The following is a 17,882-nucleotide window of genomic DNA, read 5'->3' on the forward strand; positions in this document are numbered from 1 at the left end:
ATGCTGAAAACTGGAGGAACCAAACACTGCTGTTGGGGTTTATGTAAATCGGACTCCAGATATCCAGAGCGGTTACCGGAGGGGACGTTTTTTTATTCCATTTCCAAAGCCTGGTAAGACCAGTGACAACATGACACATGCAGTGGGAAAGAGAACAGGCCAAGTTAAAGACTGAGAAAGCAAAGCGCTGGCAATTTTTATGTGGGCGATCTGATTTCCAAAATGTGGAGAAAATAACCAGGAACACATATATCTGCTCTCTGCATTTTCTTGGTGGAAAAGGCCCAACATCTGAGAACGACGAACCAATATTAGCGACGCTTACAGACGAGGAAACACAAAAGCGACAGGGACGTAACAGGAAGCTAGGCTCCAGCGCAACGTGGCGACCAAACTGCACATTATCAACGTGAACATAGGAGAAAAAAGCTTCGCAAAGAAAACTCATCATTTCCAGAATCCACAGAACAAAGTGACAACATAACATTTGAAGACACAGGCGAAGCCGTGGCTGAGAGTGCATCTGCTGAATGTAAGTCGGCTAGCCCAAACCACAAAGCTACACAAACATATTATGATCAGTACATGCTTGGAGCTAAAATCGAAACTATGATCATGAGAAACGCTGCTGCAGTGAAAAATGATCGAAGTGAACCTGAAGTTACCAACAGGATGGACCCAAGCTTTGTTTTGAAAGACAGGAAGAATACAAAGTTTTTAGTTGGACTATTTCCAGAGCAGTTTGACGTTTTGTACACATTTCTTGGTCCAGCAAAATACAACCTTCAATACTGGGACTCCAAGGGAAATACCAGAGAAACCAGTGGGACAAATGAGAAGAAAACTGGTCCATCTAGGCGTTTTACCCCAAAAGAGGAACTTTTCATTACACTTCTGAGACTGCGAAGAGGACTTTCACTGAAAATGATTGCCTACATGTTTGACACATCTAAATCGTTAGTAAGCAAAATTTTTATCACATGGATTCAGTTTATGTTCCTACACTTCAAGTCTATGAATGTCCCTATGTTCCCAACAAAAGATATAATTAAAACATCTTTGCCAAGAGTGTTTAGACAGTTTAAAAATGTCAGATGCTCTGTAGACTGCACAGAATTCTTTTGTCAAACACCCAGGGATTATGGGCAGCAAGGCAATGTGTATTCCTCTTACAAGCACCACACCACAATGAAAGGACTGATTGCAGTCACCCCTAAAGGTGCTGCATGTTTTGTCTCAGATCTGTATGAGGGAAGTGTTAGTGATGTTGATATATTTGAGAAATGTGGCATTCTACAACACATTGAACAAGGAGATGTTTTGCTTGTGGACAAAGGGTTTAAAGTGCAGGATTTGCTTTTGTCAAGACAGGCTACTATAAAAATCCCTGCGTTTCTAGGTAAGCGAGCTAGCCTGTCTGCAGAAGAGGAGATGGATACAAGGAGGGTAGCCAAGGCAAGAATTCATGTAGAACGCTTTAATGAAAGACTGAAAAAGTTCATGCTTCTCAGTAGAACTATCCCCCTAAGTCTCAGTTGTGTTGCCTCCCAAATGGTTTTTCTTGGATGCTGTTTGGTAAATTTTCAGAGTAGCTTATGTATTTAAAAGCAAGTGAAATGCTAATGTACCACATGTATTGGTCAAAGACAGAAATGTGGGAGTATTTTTACCAAAAACAGACTGAAAAGAATTTTTGGTGTTAAAATGATGGTCAACCTATCAATTCATTCAGGGGCATATGACAGAAAAGCATTGTAAATAAATCTGTATAGTAATTAATATTATAGGTTACAAGTACTGTTCTGCTTCATAGGAAACAAAGTGAAAAATAAAAAATAAAAACTGCATCTGATTTGCAAAGGGTCTTGAATTGTAACCGATATTTCAAAAATAACAATAACAATAATAATAACAACCAACTTTATTAGTCCCAATGGGCAATTTAAATGGGAGGTGTGCTCTCTTTCCAATTAAAAAAAAAAAAATCATTCCCACGCACACCTACACATCACATCACAGAATTTCCAGAGTGTAGAAATGTGCTCTGAGTCAAGAGAGTGTTGAAAGAGGTGTTGAAACACTCCACCCAGTTGAACAGCACACCAATGCAAGACCTGCCCACAGTTTCCATCTGGCCCCTGCGCCTTGTTAACCCTAACCCGCTTAAGCTGTTTTGTCACATCAACTTGAGAAATTACTATGTTATCATTAGGGACAAGTGACTGTCTGAGTTCCCAAACTTTATCAGAAAAATTATGATTCTCAAAAAGTCCCAGTGAGCCAAATCAGTTACCAACAATAATAACTGTACTTGGTAATAGTACATATGGTTTGTACGCAGCTTTAACTCCCCATCACTGATCCTGAAGCACTGTCTGTTTAGTATTCCATTCGGGATTTTGGCATCTTTGTGCTGCTGCAGGAGATCACTGACTGACTTATCCCTTAGGATTTTCAGACACTTTATCTCAACTCCTACAGTGTTACCATCAGAATCTGTAGCAAGGCCATCTGGACTGGCACCCAGATAAGGAAACTTTCTGTTCACCCACAGTCCTGTTTCTCTAACTTTGTTTCCAGTGGCCTTGGTATATGCCTCTCTGGCTTTTGGCTCCTCTGAGAGCCCATACTGCATGTCACATGTCTGCACAACTTTAGGTGACCAAAGGTTATTAGAAAGCCAATGAAAATACTTCCATGTTAAATTATAGCCTCTGTTTTCAACTATTTTGTCTCCGAGGAAACACACTTTGCATTTTGAGGCAGTTATTCTGTACTGCCTCTCTTGAATCCACAGAAGTGACATGCTTTGTTCTTGTGTCCCTAATAATTCAAAAGCACCATAAGCTGACATTTGTTTTGCTGAAATATCATTTGGAATATGTGACTCTTCTAACTGCTGTACATGTTTAAGCAGAGTTTTCTTTCGCTCAACTTCAAGGTCATAGTCTTCATATAAAATCCTGAGTGAAGTCTCCCACATAGACTCCTCTTGTGTAGATGCACTGATATTTTGAAGGTCAATAATGAAGTCATTTATCTGTCTGTTAGTTAAACTTCCCCTGTGCTCCTTTGGTCTGGGGTCCCACTTATAAACACGACCATCAGCAAATTTCTTAGACTTGTATTCTGCCTCATGCAGAGGCTTGGGGTTTTTTGACCGTTTTTTCCCTCTGTTCCAAACACAAGGTTGTGAAGTGGATGGTGTTGTCACTCGATGCCCATGTTTTTCAACGTGATCCACCAGTTTCAGAAGCAGTGCTGCAACATGCACACATCTTCCCAGGGCTGAGGACTTACAGTTACAACTGGCCCTGGACACAAATCCACTGACATTACTTAAAACTATCAATACATCTAATGGGTACTCGTTTTTCATAGAGTGCTGGATGTGTGCTCGCAAAAAGTAATCAGTTTTGCTTCTATTGTCCTGTATGTCGTCAATGAACTCACTTTCCATAAGCTTTTTCCCCTTTCTGAGCGGCTTCATGGTAGTAGTATATGATCCATTGTTGTCAGAATCCCCGTCACTGCTGTCGCTGTTACATTCGTGTCCAAAGTGAGCAATGGATTCAATCAGATAGTGGTAAGCAGAGCCATAATTAAACATCTCCGGGATGTCCACAGACGGGAATGTTGTCCAGCCGTTGTCGGGCGTTGTAACGGCGGTATCCACTTTAGGTGTCGTTTGGTTACTGATACCCCTCCTTTTCAGCTCATACCATTTACCATTGTCTACCCCTGGATTAACTTTTATACCCAATGTAATACACGCACAAATTTTTTCAATTGCCTCTCGTAAAGTTACATTCTTACTTTGTCCGTGGCATTCGTGCCATCGTTTCAGTTCTGTTAGCCGGTATTCAGAGGGATCGCCGACAAGGAAGGCTCCAGGTACATCTTTCTCCGTTAAAACCACCGCCTCCATTTGCATTTTTCCAATTTGAAACTGTATTTTTTACACGCTCACGTTTTTGTTTTTGTTTTGGAACAATAAACTGCACAGCAACGCACTCGCTGCAAACGCTAGTGTAGTACATGCGGGGAATATAGTTGTCCGCTTTGCATTCCCAGAAGCCCTTGCGCGGCTAGATCGTGACGTCATCTGTGGAAAGCGCTATTCCACTGTTCGCTGTTCACAAGCTAGAGTTCACAAATTCCACATTCACTGTTCACACGTTAGAGTTCACAATTCACAGTTTCGGTCCCTGCTTCGTATACAACAATACTTCGCGTCTAACCACGCTGGCGTAGCTCCAGTTCACTATCAGTTCTCTGAACATTGACTATAAGTTCTCCAAGTCCCATGGACACTTTGACGTCTTCTATAAGTCGGACCTCCATCGGCCGCTCACTACCTCGCCACCCGGAAAAGTGAAGTTTCTGTCTTTGTACCCGACTGTCTTGTTTGTTCCTTCCGGTGGGTGTTTTCCTTCCTGTCGGTGTATCTCTGGCCCTCTTTTCTTCTTTGAACATGTAAAGCATGTTCTAAAGCCATTACTAAAAGGGGGCATTGGTCACCTTGGGCGATACCCGGCTTTTAGCTGGACAATAAGGGGTAGGACTGCTACACAGTTATCTCCCCTGGCCGTACATTGATTGCGGCCGCTTACGTAGATGTTTTTGCTAGCCCTGACTGGCCACCGGTTGCTGAATGGGGCTTTTGTTTGTTTGTGTTTTTATGCCATGCTAGCAACTGTGGCTATATCACGGCAACAAGTAGTTGTAAGTTTAAAGGTTTTGGAATAAAACCTTCCTAATTCTTATAAACATGATATATTTTTAAAGGCCAACATAATAAGTAAAAAAATGTAAAAAAGGGTGGGTAAAGCATTAAAAGGGGCGTTGAAGCCCAAAAAGGTTACTATCACACCAAAAACAAAACAGAACTATCAGGATATAAAAATTTTAAATTTGATGGTAGAGCCCTATCCTCTTTAAAAAGGAAAAGATTGCTGCCGACCTAAATAAGGAAAATAAAGATTTTTCTGTAAAAAATTGACAAGTAGTCTGAAGCTTCGGACAGATAATCAAAAAGTGTAGAACATTAAACTTTTCCCTACACCAGGGACAAACAGGTGGCGGTTCACCTCATAAAAGGTGTCCTTGTGTGGCATAGGTGTGTCCTATCTTTAATCTTGTAAGAACTACCTCCCGTCTCGGAGGGCAGCAAGAAGGAAGGTGGTCGGAAAGGCAGGGAAGGGTGGCATATAATTTGTTTTGGCCCAGTGTCCCAGTGGCATTGCCCTAAGGACTGAATGTAGGCTGAAAATAAAGATTTGCTGTCTAACCCTGATGAAATAAGTGATTGAAGTTTACAAGGGGACTGACATGCAGCCTTGGCAGCCTGGTCTGCTCGAACATTGCCTGGAATACCAGCATGGCCAGGAGCCCAAATAAAAACAGTGTCCTTATTTTGCTGAAAGAGTGCTGCATGAATGTTATGAATCTGGACCACAAGGGGGTGGTCAGAATCATTTGAAATGAGGGCTTGAAGTGCAGAAAGAGAGTCTGAAATAATCAAAAAGTTGTGTTCCAAAGAGCGGTCAGCATGCTGCAAGGCAAGCAAGATGGCATGCAGTTCTGCTGTGAAAATAGAACCAGTCTGCCAGTCAGAACAGCCCATTATGGTTAGCAGGACGGAACTGCTGCCACAGCAACTGGGCCCCCACTTGGGATTTTGGAGCCATCTGTGAATACAGAGCAGAATTCAGGATAATCAGAATCAGAAATAAGTTCTCAAAAGTGTTGGAGGTAGATGAGGTCACTATTGTTCCTTTTTTTAACTCAGTGGAGATGCAAGGCTTTCGAGTCACATACACTCGTTTGCATGGAAATTCACCAATTTCAAAAAATCATAAAAAATAAGTGTAAGAGATAGACAAAAAATTTAAATTAATAAAACAGTGTGAAACAAAACTGTTTACATCTGAATCCTGCTTGAACAGTCACTTATTAGGTAATCCAAAGCAAATTAGGTAGGTGTAATTGAATTTGAAAAACATTTTCAAACAGGATATATCATGCTAGCACAAGTTACACCTCCAGGAATCACACTTTGATAACCGCATGTAAACTTAAAATGAATAAACATTGTTCTTGTCCAAAAAAATACCAGATTGATGCATTTAATAATATTATTATCGGTACGCTACGAAGGTACAGAGCTGCGCGACGACGCTTCACTACGGAGCACCGAGTGCCTGTGAAGCAAATTTTGAAAGGTGTTTTAAAAAAATTATATCTGGTAAACTACAAAAAAGACAAATATATGCGATACGCCGTTTAAAACAGGGTTCCCAGGAATCAGGGATGGTGCCAAGTAAGGACCTTATAAGGACCTTTCATGCATTTGTAAGGACCTAAGTGACAGTCATCAATGCTTAAGTTTTTCTCATGTACGGCCAGAAAGAGGTATTATTTATTAATCTTTGGTCTTTTCTGAAATACATGTATTACTATTCTAGTAATAAATAATCAGAGAGTTCATTTTGCTGCCTATCTGCCATATTTAGATAACTTAAAAAAGTCTCTTTAGTACGCTGATAACATACACCGTTAATGTTCCAAGTTTTCTAGAAATCTAAGTAATAGTAATAATTGCAAGACCTGAAAGCCATTCTTTGGTGCAATACAAAAGTCAGTTCATGTCTCACACACTCAACAGGGGGGAGAGAGAGAAATAGAGCTATGCACAGTACTAAAAGATGAAGACTGTGCTTCAAGAAAGAGATAAGTTTCTAAAGACCTTTTGAAATGAGAGTTGTGTTTTTTGTGAATACGGAGGGGCAACTAGTGTAGTAAAGATGTGGAGACCAAACTTTTTTTTTAATTAAGGTGACTACAAGGAATGCAAATAAGGCTTTGAGTTTATCCTGTGACTGATTGGGGATGTACTTCATAAGCTCGTTACAGCTTTGACTCAGTCAAAATCCTGGTGTCACGAGTACTTCTAGAATACTTATAACAACACAGCTAATTATATTTATGCCACTATCACAAACTAGCTGTACATTTATTGAATGATAACCTTTTTTATTTACAAATTCATTTTCGTGCTCAGATGGTTCCTTTTTACATGGGTGTCATTTACGCACCCAAACGCGTTTGGAAATCCAGCGACTGAGTAAAATTATTTCTACTTGTTGCATGTCTCTGGCTCGGTATTTTACCTATTTAGTCGATTTGCAAGAGCCAACACGATGAATCATTCGAGAAACTGTCGACTTATATATGTGTTGATCGTATCTCCTACAGCCATTTGAAAACATCCCGAATAATAGAATAGAAAACGTGACTCCGAAGGCTCGATTTTGCCGTATTTTGTTGTAGTTAACGATAACGATTAAAATGTTTAAGGTCCATTTTGAAAAGGGATATAACTTTCATCTACCAAAAACAAGTTTCACATCGTCGTCTTATGCTTCTTCTCCAAAAATTATAAACGAAAACCGAGTTGCTGTGGACGCTCGTAAGTTAGTCACTTGCTAGTCTGTAGCTACGCCTACCCCGTGATTGGTCTAAATTTACTCCCTTGCTGTGGACTAAAATTCCCTTAGTCGGGAGCAATGCAACGGTCGTAAGTCGGGTGCTATACCCTTGCTACGTCCAGACTAAGGCCTTACGTTCGAGCAGTACAACCGGCTCCTGTTGAAGAATGAAAAGAGTGTGATCCTGAAGGGTCCAGAAATTCTAGCAAGCGCGGGTAAACGGCGGGAGTAACTATGACTCTCTTAAGGTAGCCAAATGCCTCGTCATCTAATTAGTGACGCACATGAATGCTCCTGTTGAAGAATGAAAAGAGTGTGATCCTGAAGGGTCCAAGGAGGAGTTGTTAGCAGTGATAGAGGTTCCACATGTTGAATAGCTACTCCGGCAGCTTGTATGTGAGGTGCTATTCGGAGTGAAAGAGGTTTTGCTTCTTAGTACGAATGGCATACAGGGCAGCACGCTGCGGTCTGAAGTATCACGATACGCAGAGTTTCCAGGATGAGCTTTTAAACGACAGATAGCATGAGTTTCAGACGACGTTGAGAAAGTGCGAAAGGCACCCAAACAGATGTGGAGCCCTTGGTGATGAATAGGATCGAGAATTTTGAGGTAGGACTCGCGAGCAGAGCCATAGATGATGGATCCATAGTCTAGCCTGGAGCGGACCAGGGCACGATACAGGACGTAGCAGGACCGTGCGATCCGCCCCCCAGCTGATATGGCCAACTACTCTAAGAATGTCTAAGGCTTTTTGGCAGGAAAGGTGTAGAGATTTAATATGAGATAGAAAGAGTTTACGGTCAAAGATGACCCCAAGGAATTTTACTTCCTGGACCACTTTGAGTACCGTGCCGTTGACAGAAATAGATGGGTTTGAAAACATACCTCTCATTTTGTAAAAGTGAATGCATACCGACTTTGTAGGAGAAAATTTGAAGCCGTTTTCTGTCACCCACCTTTGTACAAGCATTTACGCATAGTTGAAGCCAGCTTTCGAGACATGGTAGGGAACGGCCTCGAATGCAGAGAGCAAAGTCATCTACATATAACGAGGCCTCCAAACCAGGACAAACATGTTTCAAGATGGAGGCGATTTTTATATTGAAAAGAGTTGGAGAAAGAATACTGCCCTGAGGGACGCCCATTTCCTGTTCTCAGGGATCAGATAAGATAGATCCCACTCTTACTTGAAAGAGGCGATGTGAGAGAAAATTGTTGATGAAGAGTGGCATACGATGAGTTTGGATCAGAGGGGTCCTTTCCAGGTTTTGAGATGGGTACCACAACTGCCTCTCTCCACAAGGGAGGGAAACAGCCAGATACCCAAATAAAGTTAAAAATGTCTAGAAAGAGACCTGTGGAAGATGAGTAAGCAGTTGATAAGAAATGTTGTCTGAGCCTGGTGCAGAGTCTTTGCACTTTTGAAGGGCCTGTTGTAGTTCAGAAAAAGAAAAAGGAAGATTGTACTTTTCGGAGTTATCAGAAGAAAAGTCACAGCCAAAAGATTCCTGAGTATTTTTCAAGCGTTTGAAATCTGAAGAGTAGTGTGAAGAGGAGTTGAGAGCAATGGTGGATGCTAAGGAATTAGCGACATCTCGTACCTCTGTGAGAACAGAGTCTCCAATCCACAGATGGCCTATCGAGCTAGCCTGAAACGTTCCCTTTATCTTCTTCCCATTATCTTATCCTTATGGCCGCCCACACTGCTTGGGGAGTGGTACGGGAGGACAGTGAAGACACAAACCTTTGCCACGCAAGTTTTCTTGCTTGTGTAAAAATACATCGAGCATGAGCTCTACTTTTAAAATTTAGAACGTTTTCAATAGTAGGTTGCCGAAAAGCTAGGCGCTGGGCCTTATTTCTAGCGCGCTGGGCCACCCTACATTCCTCTGTGAACCAAGGCACCTGTGGGTGGTTATTTCGATGCCTCCATTTAGGGATTGTCTCTGATGCGATTTCTCAAAATTGAGGTGAAGACTTCGGCAGGATGTAACATAGGATCGCTGCCAAAGTCCCCAACCTCAAAATTAAAAGTGGAGTTTCAGAGAAGACGGGTGGAACAGATAGTCTGAAAAGCAGGCCAGTCCGCTTTAGCCAAATTCCACCTGCCGTTATTTAGATTATTGTCCCTCTCCAGACTATTTTTAAATTTTAATATTATAGGGAAATGGTCACTGCCGCACAGGTCGTCGTGAACAGCCCAGTTTAAGTCTAATAAAAGTGCTGGGCTGACCACTGATAAGTCTATTGCTGACTCTGTGCTATTATAAGGACGTCTAAAGGTGTTAGAACCATCGTTTGAAATACAGAGATCGCTTTCCATAAAAAAGATTCCATCTGGTGTCAGTCGAGACCTCGCCTCACAATGGGTGGTGTCCATTTAAATTCCCCCAAAAGAAGGACAGGAGCAGGAAGTTGGGTCAAAAGACTCTCAAGGTCCTGTCGGGATATCTGAGCTGAAGGAGGGAGATAAAGACAGCAGATTGTAATGTCTTGCCCATGGAAACTCGGGCAGCAACAGCTTGAAGAGGAGTGGTGAATGGTAACTTGCTAAATAAAAGATTAGAACAAATAAGAAGAGCAGTCCTACCTGAGGGTACATCATTTTGTGAGTCCTGACGTAAAACTCGATAGCCTTTGAAGGAAAATGGGTTGTCAGATAGGAGAAGAGTCTCCTGCAATGCTATGACATCAAGAGAAAAACGAGATGCTAGGCATCGAAGTTCTTCAAAGTTTGCGACATTAAGCGTTGCTCATCCATATCTATCCCCTGCTCTCCAAGAGGAGTATAACGATTTAGAATAGGGATAGGTGCTGCTGTAGTGGTCTTAGATGTAATGGGTTTTTCTGATGATTTTTGGTTTGTGTTTGTGTTCTTGTCTGTCTGTGATGTGATATTTTTGTTTCTTGGCGATTTTGTGTTGCGTGTTTGCTGGCGGGTAGTGTTTCTGATTGGTGAAGGGGAATGCTTTGACTGTGATGCTTGTGTGGCTTGGGATGCTTGAGATTTCTGTGATGACTGGGTGCCACCACAGCTTGTAGGAGGAGGAGGAGGAGGAGGCATAGATTGAGATATAGGGACATGACCTTCTGAAGATACCCATTTCATATCTGTCTTGATGGACACAGAGGTGGATTGTCTTTTGATGACTGCTGCTGAGTAAGACATGGAACTTGATATAGGTGCTCCTGAGGAGCCACCCAGTACGCGACAGCGAGCATCAGCGTACAAGACGCCAGATTCCGCACGTACACGTTGAATGGCTGCCTCTTCCTTCCACTTCAGGCAGTCTTTTCAAGATGCGACATGTGATCCATCACAGTTGGCACACTTTGCGCTTGAAGAGCAAAACAGCTGCCGCATGGCCTGTACCACCACCAAAATCCCGTCTAGGAGAAGTCCAGGCCAAAGAGGTGTGTTGGTATGATGGGCCGCAAACCATCAGCGACCTCGATCTCCAGGATCCCATCCTCCCCCGACACGGGGTCACCCTGCACGGCAAACGCAGAAGGCCTAAAGAAGGCTGCACGGTAAAAAATGACTTGGCAAAGGCACTCTTCTTGGCGACCACTTGCTTCCATCTACAGCTGGAGGGTAGCATTTGAAAATGGCGATGTAGTGGGTGAGAAGGGACTGTGATGATGCTGACACACATCACAGCCCTGATGTATAGTTCACCTAAAGGTCTTTGTGGAGAACCAATGATCTTACTGGCACTCTTGACCGCCCTCATCAAAGAAGCTTTATCTTTGACAGAGAGAGCGCCAAACCACATCGGTATATTGTTATGATGCTCTCGATGAGGCTGCGATATACTAACTCGAGGACAAGGCTACTGACACCAAATTCCGCAATTGCCTCAGCAGGAACAGGCGCTGATGTGCTTTCCTGGAAACAACGCTGGTGTTTTCATGAAAGGACAGTTTGTTGTCTAGCACTGTGCCGAGGTACCTAAAACTTTGCACCTGTTCTATTACCTCATTATCAACAATTATGGGGGTGTGGACAGGTTGATATTTTCTTCTGTCAAGGACCACTTCCTTAGTTTTGGAGACATTGAGCACCAGGAAGTTGTCTTCAAACCATGAGTGTAATTTCTGAACCTGGAGAAAATAGCTTGCCAGCCTTGAAGCTTGCAACCAATGCCATATCGTCTGCAAACTTAATCAGTGATAGGAAACAATTTGAGAATTCTGTCCTGACTTCACTAGTATTAACAGAGAACAGTATCTGGTACAAAACACCCCTGTGGGGCTCCGGTATTTATGATCAGAGTGTTCGAGATTCTGCCTCCCAAGCTGACCCTTTGTAGCCGGTCCCGGAGAAACTCCCTCATCCAGAGCACTAGGGTTGAGTTAACGTTTAGTGCTAGGAGACGTAAAAGGAAGTGTGGCTGAATGGTATTAAATGCTGATGAAAAGTCCATGAATAGAATACGCACGTATGTACCAGTGCCATCCAGGTGGCTTGCTAGCAGGTTGTAGAGCAGGGGTGGGCAATTAATTTTCCCAAGGGGCCGCATGAGAAATTGGGATGGTTTTAGGGGGCCGGACTAATATAGTTAACTCAGTTTTACCCAATACTGTATATATAGGATATATACTGGCGGGTGGGCCGGTCAGAGACAGGAGGCGGGTGCCCCATGCCCAGGTCTGTTGTAGATAGTCAAACAGGCATCATCCACTCCTCTTTTCGCTTTATACACAAACTGGTAGGGGTCGAGTTGATCAGCAATGGCAGTGATTAATTGGGTTCAAGCCATTGTCCATACTGTCTTTCCCATCAACAGACCGGCAGCTTTGGTCTCTTGCATTTCACTTGAACTTCTGAATGTTGGCTGTCAGGCTCAATTGCTCTATTTCCAGTTCTGTTTTTATCTCTAGCTTCTTTAATTCTCGTTCTGCTGCTCTTTCTCTGGCGGGGTGGTCCAGTGGCGCAACAGTTATCACCTGTCACCAATACTGTAAATGGCTGTCCTGAGTTCAGCTCTTGTATCTGACACAGTATTCTTTCTCTGCATATATCATCAGCTGCCTTGCTGTGGTATAGCTTAGTTGCTGGCTGGACATTAAAGATCAATTTCCTCCTCTTTTCTCTCTCTGCTCCTTTTCTTTCTGTTCTACAAACTTTCTTAATTTGTCTCCTTTGAGGCCCAGCTTCACTAGCTCCCTCATGAATTCCATGGCTGCATGCTCGCAAGAAAAAAGTTCACTTACAGCTTCACTGTCTTAACTGCTGCAGCTTCTCTGTAGCAGAAGAGGTTGAAAATGCAGATCTTGCCATTCCCCCAGATGTTACAGATAAGTGTAGTGGATTATAGACTGTAATTAAATTAAGTGATAAAGCCTGTGTCGTCATCATTGGCTTGTTTCATGTCCTAAATCTATGGTGCTAACCTCTCCAAAAGCTGTCTTTGTAATCGAAGATATTTCAAACGAAGCATTTCATTTACAACAGTGTCCACTTATATACATGCTGGCAAATCCGCGACACGCTGGAAATACAATCATCAGCGACACATGCTGAAACTACTTTAGCAGTGACTAGATCTACTAACAGCAACACGCGCTTCACAACTATGACTGAGACAACCTCTGACTAAAGGCGACACATGCACGCAATAGCTTCTGCGGCTATCTGCAGTTTCACTCTCAACTCCACTGTTTTGATGCTCACTCTCACCGCTTATATGCAATGTACAAAAGTTATCTAGAAACATCTAGCATCTATTTGTTACACATGCACTCTCTCGCACCGAACATTCTAGACATCAAGGCTTGCATTAGTCACACTCACACACCTGCTAGAATAATCTAGGCGGGCCTGGTGACGGTCATATCGACAGATACTGAATCAGAGCGCTGGCATCGCCAGGCAACACCTCGTGCAGACCGCTTTTAATTTCATTCGCTACATAGACCATGCAAAGAATTTACAATTTATTCAAAGTTCAGTCACGTCATTTAAATTTATAGGTGTGATTTTGGGATTTTGTTGATTTTTTTTTTTTTTGTCTCATGGGCCAATTTAGAAATCAGCATGAGGAAATTTGTTCTTTGGGTATATGTACATGTGAGAACAAATTCCTGGACAGCCTTATAGAACGCCAATGACATTTTATACTGTTATTTACTTTGTGTCAACAGGTTGGTGTTCGACAGCTGTATGTCCAAATAGACTATGCTCCAATGTAAAAGATGCTGGTGCTGGCGATAATTCTTCCTTTAAAGATTGGACAAACTGACAGTGCCTACAGAATGAAAAGTATGTCTGTACTATTATAGAGGCTCACTTTGTGTGGCACATCATCATAGGAAATAATCTTCCATCTAGTCAAATACTAGGTTTAGATCTTCTGAGGGACCACCAGGGGAAGGTAACAGTTTTAAAATCTCACAGTTCCACTAAGAACAATCACTTCATACCTAGCTTTCCACATTAGCATGTCAGCTCCAAGTTTTCTGTTTAGCTCATGGGAGGTAAAATGGTCTGACTATCCAATTATGGCACATCTGTTTTTTATTGTAACCAATTATGTTGCATGGTATGCTAGATGTTAATTATATCTTACAACAGTCATCAGTTTCACTTTTAAATGCTAGTACAAAATATATTTTTAATAGGGCCATTTCCTGCTGTGATTTCACCTATGATGCTGACATGACATTAAGCACGAGCAACCAACCAAGTGCAAAGTTATTTTCAAATTAATATGTTTAATTCATTAAAAGATACTCATTTCCTATATTTGGCTCTTTGCTCTGATCGTGACTTTAAAATTGTTGTTCTCACCTGGGTTTGGGAAAGAGGTCAAGACTGAAGGCCTCATTTCTCGTGATGTCACAAACATCAGCTTGCTGATTGGACAACACTTCATTATACATGGTTGCAGCTCTTGCATTGGCTGCAGACTTCAGTGACATTAGAAATTAAATTATATTCCATGTTTTCCTTTAAAAAATAAAATTGTTTCACAACTTTCTTTTTAACTGATGATGGCTTTACACTTTTACTAAGCTACCAACAGTTTTGACGTTAATTTTTTGTTTTACTTTGTTAATCTTTTAATCTTTCCCAATTAAAGACCTTTATTTTGATGTAGCATTTGATCAAGCAATACCTTAAGAAACTGTTGGGAAGTTAATAAATGTAGTACTTTGCAAAATTAAGAAATTCTTCACAGACAGGAACTAAAGTTAATAATACATTTATAATACACATCTCTTGCCCCTAGTTTCAAATCTGTGCTTAAAATTAGAAAAATAATATTCAACATTTATATATGGACCTAAATTTGTGAGGTTTTGTCGTCAAACATGAGAAACATTTCAAAATAACTGCTGCACAGGAAGTGTGTGTGTGTTGGGGGGGAATTTGTGTTTTACGCAGCCAGCAACTAAGGCTATGCCACATCAAGGCAACCAGTCCTGTAAACAGATGCACTTGCAGAGAAAGAACAGTGTGCCTGAAATGAGAGCTAAACCCAGGGCAGTCAACCCTTACTGTGTTGGGGACAGGCACTAAACGTTGCAGAACTGGACTACCCTACTGCACCGGAGTGCATAAATGTCAATGTCTGTAATTGACATGTGAGTTATTTGTAGCAAAAGCATGTGGTAGTAGTTTTGTTGCCAGTCTAGTGTTTGCCCCTATTATCCTAACCATAAAGTAGTTGGCTCCAATTGTTTCTTTCATTAAGGACTTTTTTCTTTTGATGTTTTGTTAATAGCTAGCATTGGGGTTTTTTGAATAGATAAATAGAAAATAAACTTAAGGAATCTGATCTGAATGTAAAGATCTCACAATGATCTTACAAGAGAGAGAGTATACTAACTGTAATTTTGAGATTCCAGAACCTAAAGTGAATGTGATGCCAAGAGGAATTGTACATTTGACTTAATGAAATGTTGCCAAAGAACAATTTAACTGGTTTTGCTCATACATCCTTATCGTTGAAAGCACCAAATAGGTAATAATGTGAATTTATAACTTATGCATTGTGTTTTTATAACTTATAAAAATTGAGGACATAATTTTTGTTATGGCCTATGCCAATTAAAAGCATTTTTTTATATGTCACAAGTAGAACAGTTTAGATTATACTCTTCAGGTGGCTACATTATTGTGGGTAATGTTATTTAAAGCTTTATTCAAAACCTGTTAGGTTTCTGTTGATACATTGTCTTCTGACACTTTGTCTGACTGATACATTGTCTCTCAGTAGTAATATGTATGCTATCACTAAAAATGCATAAAATCACTACTTTTAAGTACATTAAAAAAGCTGATCACTGTTATATAGGAAAGACTGAAATTAAGAAGTGAACACACCATAAAATATAAATACGAGAATCTCAAGAAATGAAAATTAGTGTTAAAAATTTCTACAATTCTTGAAATGCAATACAATAAAGTTGATATTTTAACACATTTTCAAACAGCAGCTTTCATTTGACATTTTGCATAGCTGACATATTGCCTTTTTAAAAATTTTATGCTGGTTGGTAGGGACAGGTGGAGGGTATAACGTTTCAGTATGAATAGTATGTTGAATGTTCATGAGTTCATGAATATCTTTTTTGTTGACAGGAGGATATTCAATCATTCTGATCACAAGTCTGATAAATCAGGTGCCAAAAATTGTTTAAAACTGCATTGCATTTAATAATTTAACCAATAGCTTTTATCATAGTTCACTTATTATACCTGGTCATTTCTGTTTTTTTGTAGCTTTATTGCCATCATTCTTGTGATCATGTTCAAAGAAAAATAATATTGTCCTTGCTTACTCTTTTCTGTCAGTCCAGATTGTATCTTACATTGTTTTCTAAGGATCAGGATACCCTTGACAAGAACAGGGTTTAGGTTGGGGTTAGGTTAACTCATATTTTAATGAATTTATTTCTCTATTATCGGACTACAGCTAAAGTAGAATACTCTTTTGCTCCATTCATTTTCATGAAAGATTTTGATTCCATGATTCATCCACCACATTTGATGTAAAGTTTACAATTTCAATCAATTTCCATTTTAGAAAACAAAACAAGAACTCCTTGTATACATTTAAGCAGTTTAAAACATTGGCTGATGAATTTAATGATTTAACTTATAGATTTAGTATATTTAATACTTACTGGAAAAATATGGTGAGATTGTGAAATGCGAAAAAAATGAGAGCTGCTTATTATCCAGACAACTACTGAGATTTGTGAGACCAAAGTCTAAGATATGCTGATAATGAATTATAATTTTCTGAGACTATAGGGATCATTGCACTGCTGGGGGAAAAATATCTCTGGACCATCTTTAGAATTATTTCTAAAAAAAGCTATGTTTATAAAGTCTTTATTTCTGTTTAAGATCTATTGTTTAATTTGAAGATAGTGCCTTTAACCAAGTCAATGGACAGTTTGTACTTAATGTGAGAACTTTTCAGTTTTTTCCTTCGTTTTTAAGTATACTTTTCAGAAGACATGGATGTTGCAAATTTTGTAGTGCAGAGTTTATGTGGATTTCACTGAAAGGCTGTGCCAGATAATTCTGAATGTACTTGTCTTTTTTCTTTTGCTGCTGTAACAGTCATTCTGCTGTGCTGCAGCTTTTACTGGTGATGGCTTTTGCAGTTGTTGGAAATAAACAGTATTGAAATGTAATAGGAAATAAAAGGTTTGGGTGAAAACATTTGACTGTGTTCATAGATTACTTTTAACCAGTCTGTCTAGTTATAAAAATTTTTGCTTTTGGTTGTTAACTGTCATAACTTCACCAAAAAACTGTCAGCATACTGTATTCACAGTAAATAGGCAACAGTCTGTGGGATTAATTGCTGTTTTTCAATTAATATTCTTTCAAATTTGAAATTGGCTGAATTTCTACAAACAGTGCCCTACATTGTTTTATCAAATATGTGATGGCTAACGATCAAAGAAATTTTCAAACGTTCGTAGCATAACAGAGAAAGTTAGAGGAGGGCTGTACCACAAAGGTTGAATGTCAGAATGTGGAACGCACTGATGAATAAGAATTGTTTTCTTTTTCTTTGTTGGGTGGGTGGGGGGAGATGAAAAGAGCAAAAGTTTATTGAGATTTTAAAATGTAAGTGTGAGATCATGAAAGAGATAAACAATACCCAAAATTTGACATTGGAGGTTGACAACCAGCTTGTGAGAAGTGACAACACCTGCAGGGAGCATGTCATGAGCAAGCAAGGAATTGGAACCATCAATGACACTGTTGTTGTTGTTGTTGTCCTCTTCGTGCATCAGGTTGCACATAAGACCTTGACCAGAGTCCGCCACTGATGTCGATCGGCTGAAACCCGCTGTAGATGACCCCATGTCCAGCCCTTTCATTCATCTCCCTTTCCACTGTTCGCCTCCAAGTTTCCTTT

The 17,882-nt window shown here is 40.5% G+C and overlaps 2 protein-coding genes across 5 annotated transcripts in view; one reads left to right on the forward strand and one right to left on the reverse strand.

The window, feature by feature from the left end:
* The window catches only part of LOC112574608 (zinc transporter 7-like), a 40,419-nt gene extending 23,244 nt beyond the window's left edge, over nt 1-17,175 (forward strand). For all 4 annotated transcript variants that reach the window (XM_025255805.1, XM_025255807.1, XM_025255808.1 and 1 more), the window contains exon 11: nt 13,639-17,175. In XM_025255805.1, the coding sequence (XP_025111590.1) occupies nt 13,639-13,686 (48 nt within the window). In that variant the 3' untranslated portion in view covers nt 13,687-17,175. The remainder of the gene's footprint in view (nt 1-13,638) is intronic.
* Nucleotides 1,724-4,836, reverse strand: LOC112574606. The gene has a single exon (XM_025255803.1). The coding sequence runs from the start codon at nt 3,932-3,934 to the stop codon at nt 2,198-2,200; it is 1,737 nt and encodes a 578-aa protein (XP_025111588.1). The 5' UTR covers nt 3,935-4,836; the 3' UTR covers nt 1,724-2,197.
* Nucleotides 17,176-17,882: the final 707 nt, after the last annotated feature.

The sequence above is a fragment of the Pomacea canaliculata genome, linkage group LG10 (genome assembly GCF_003073045.1).
Source record: "Pomacea canaliculata isolate SZHN2017 linkage group LG10, ASM307304v1, whole genome shotgun sequence".
In the NCBI taxonomy this organism is placed as follows: Eukaryota; Metazoa; Mollusca; class Gastropoda; order Architaenioglossa; family Ampullariidae; genus Pomacea; species Pomacea canaliculata.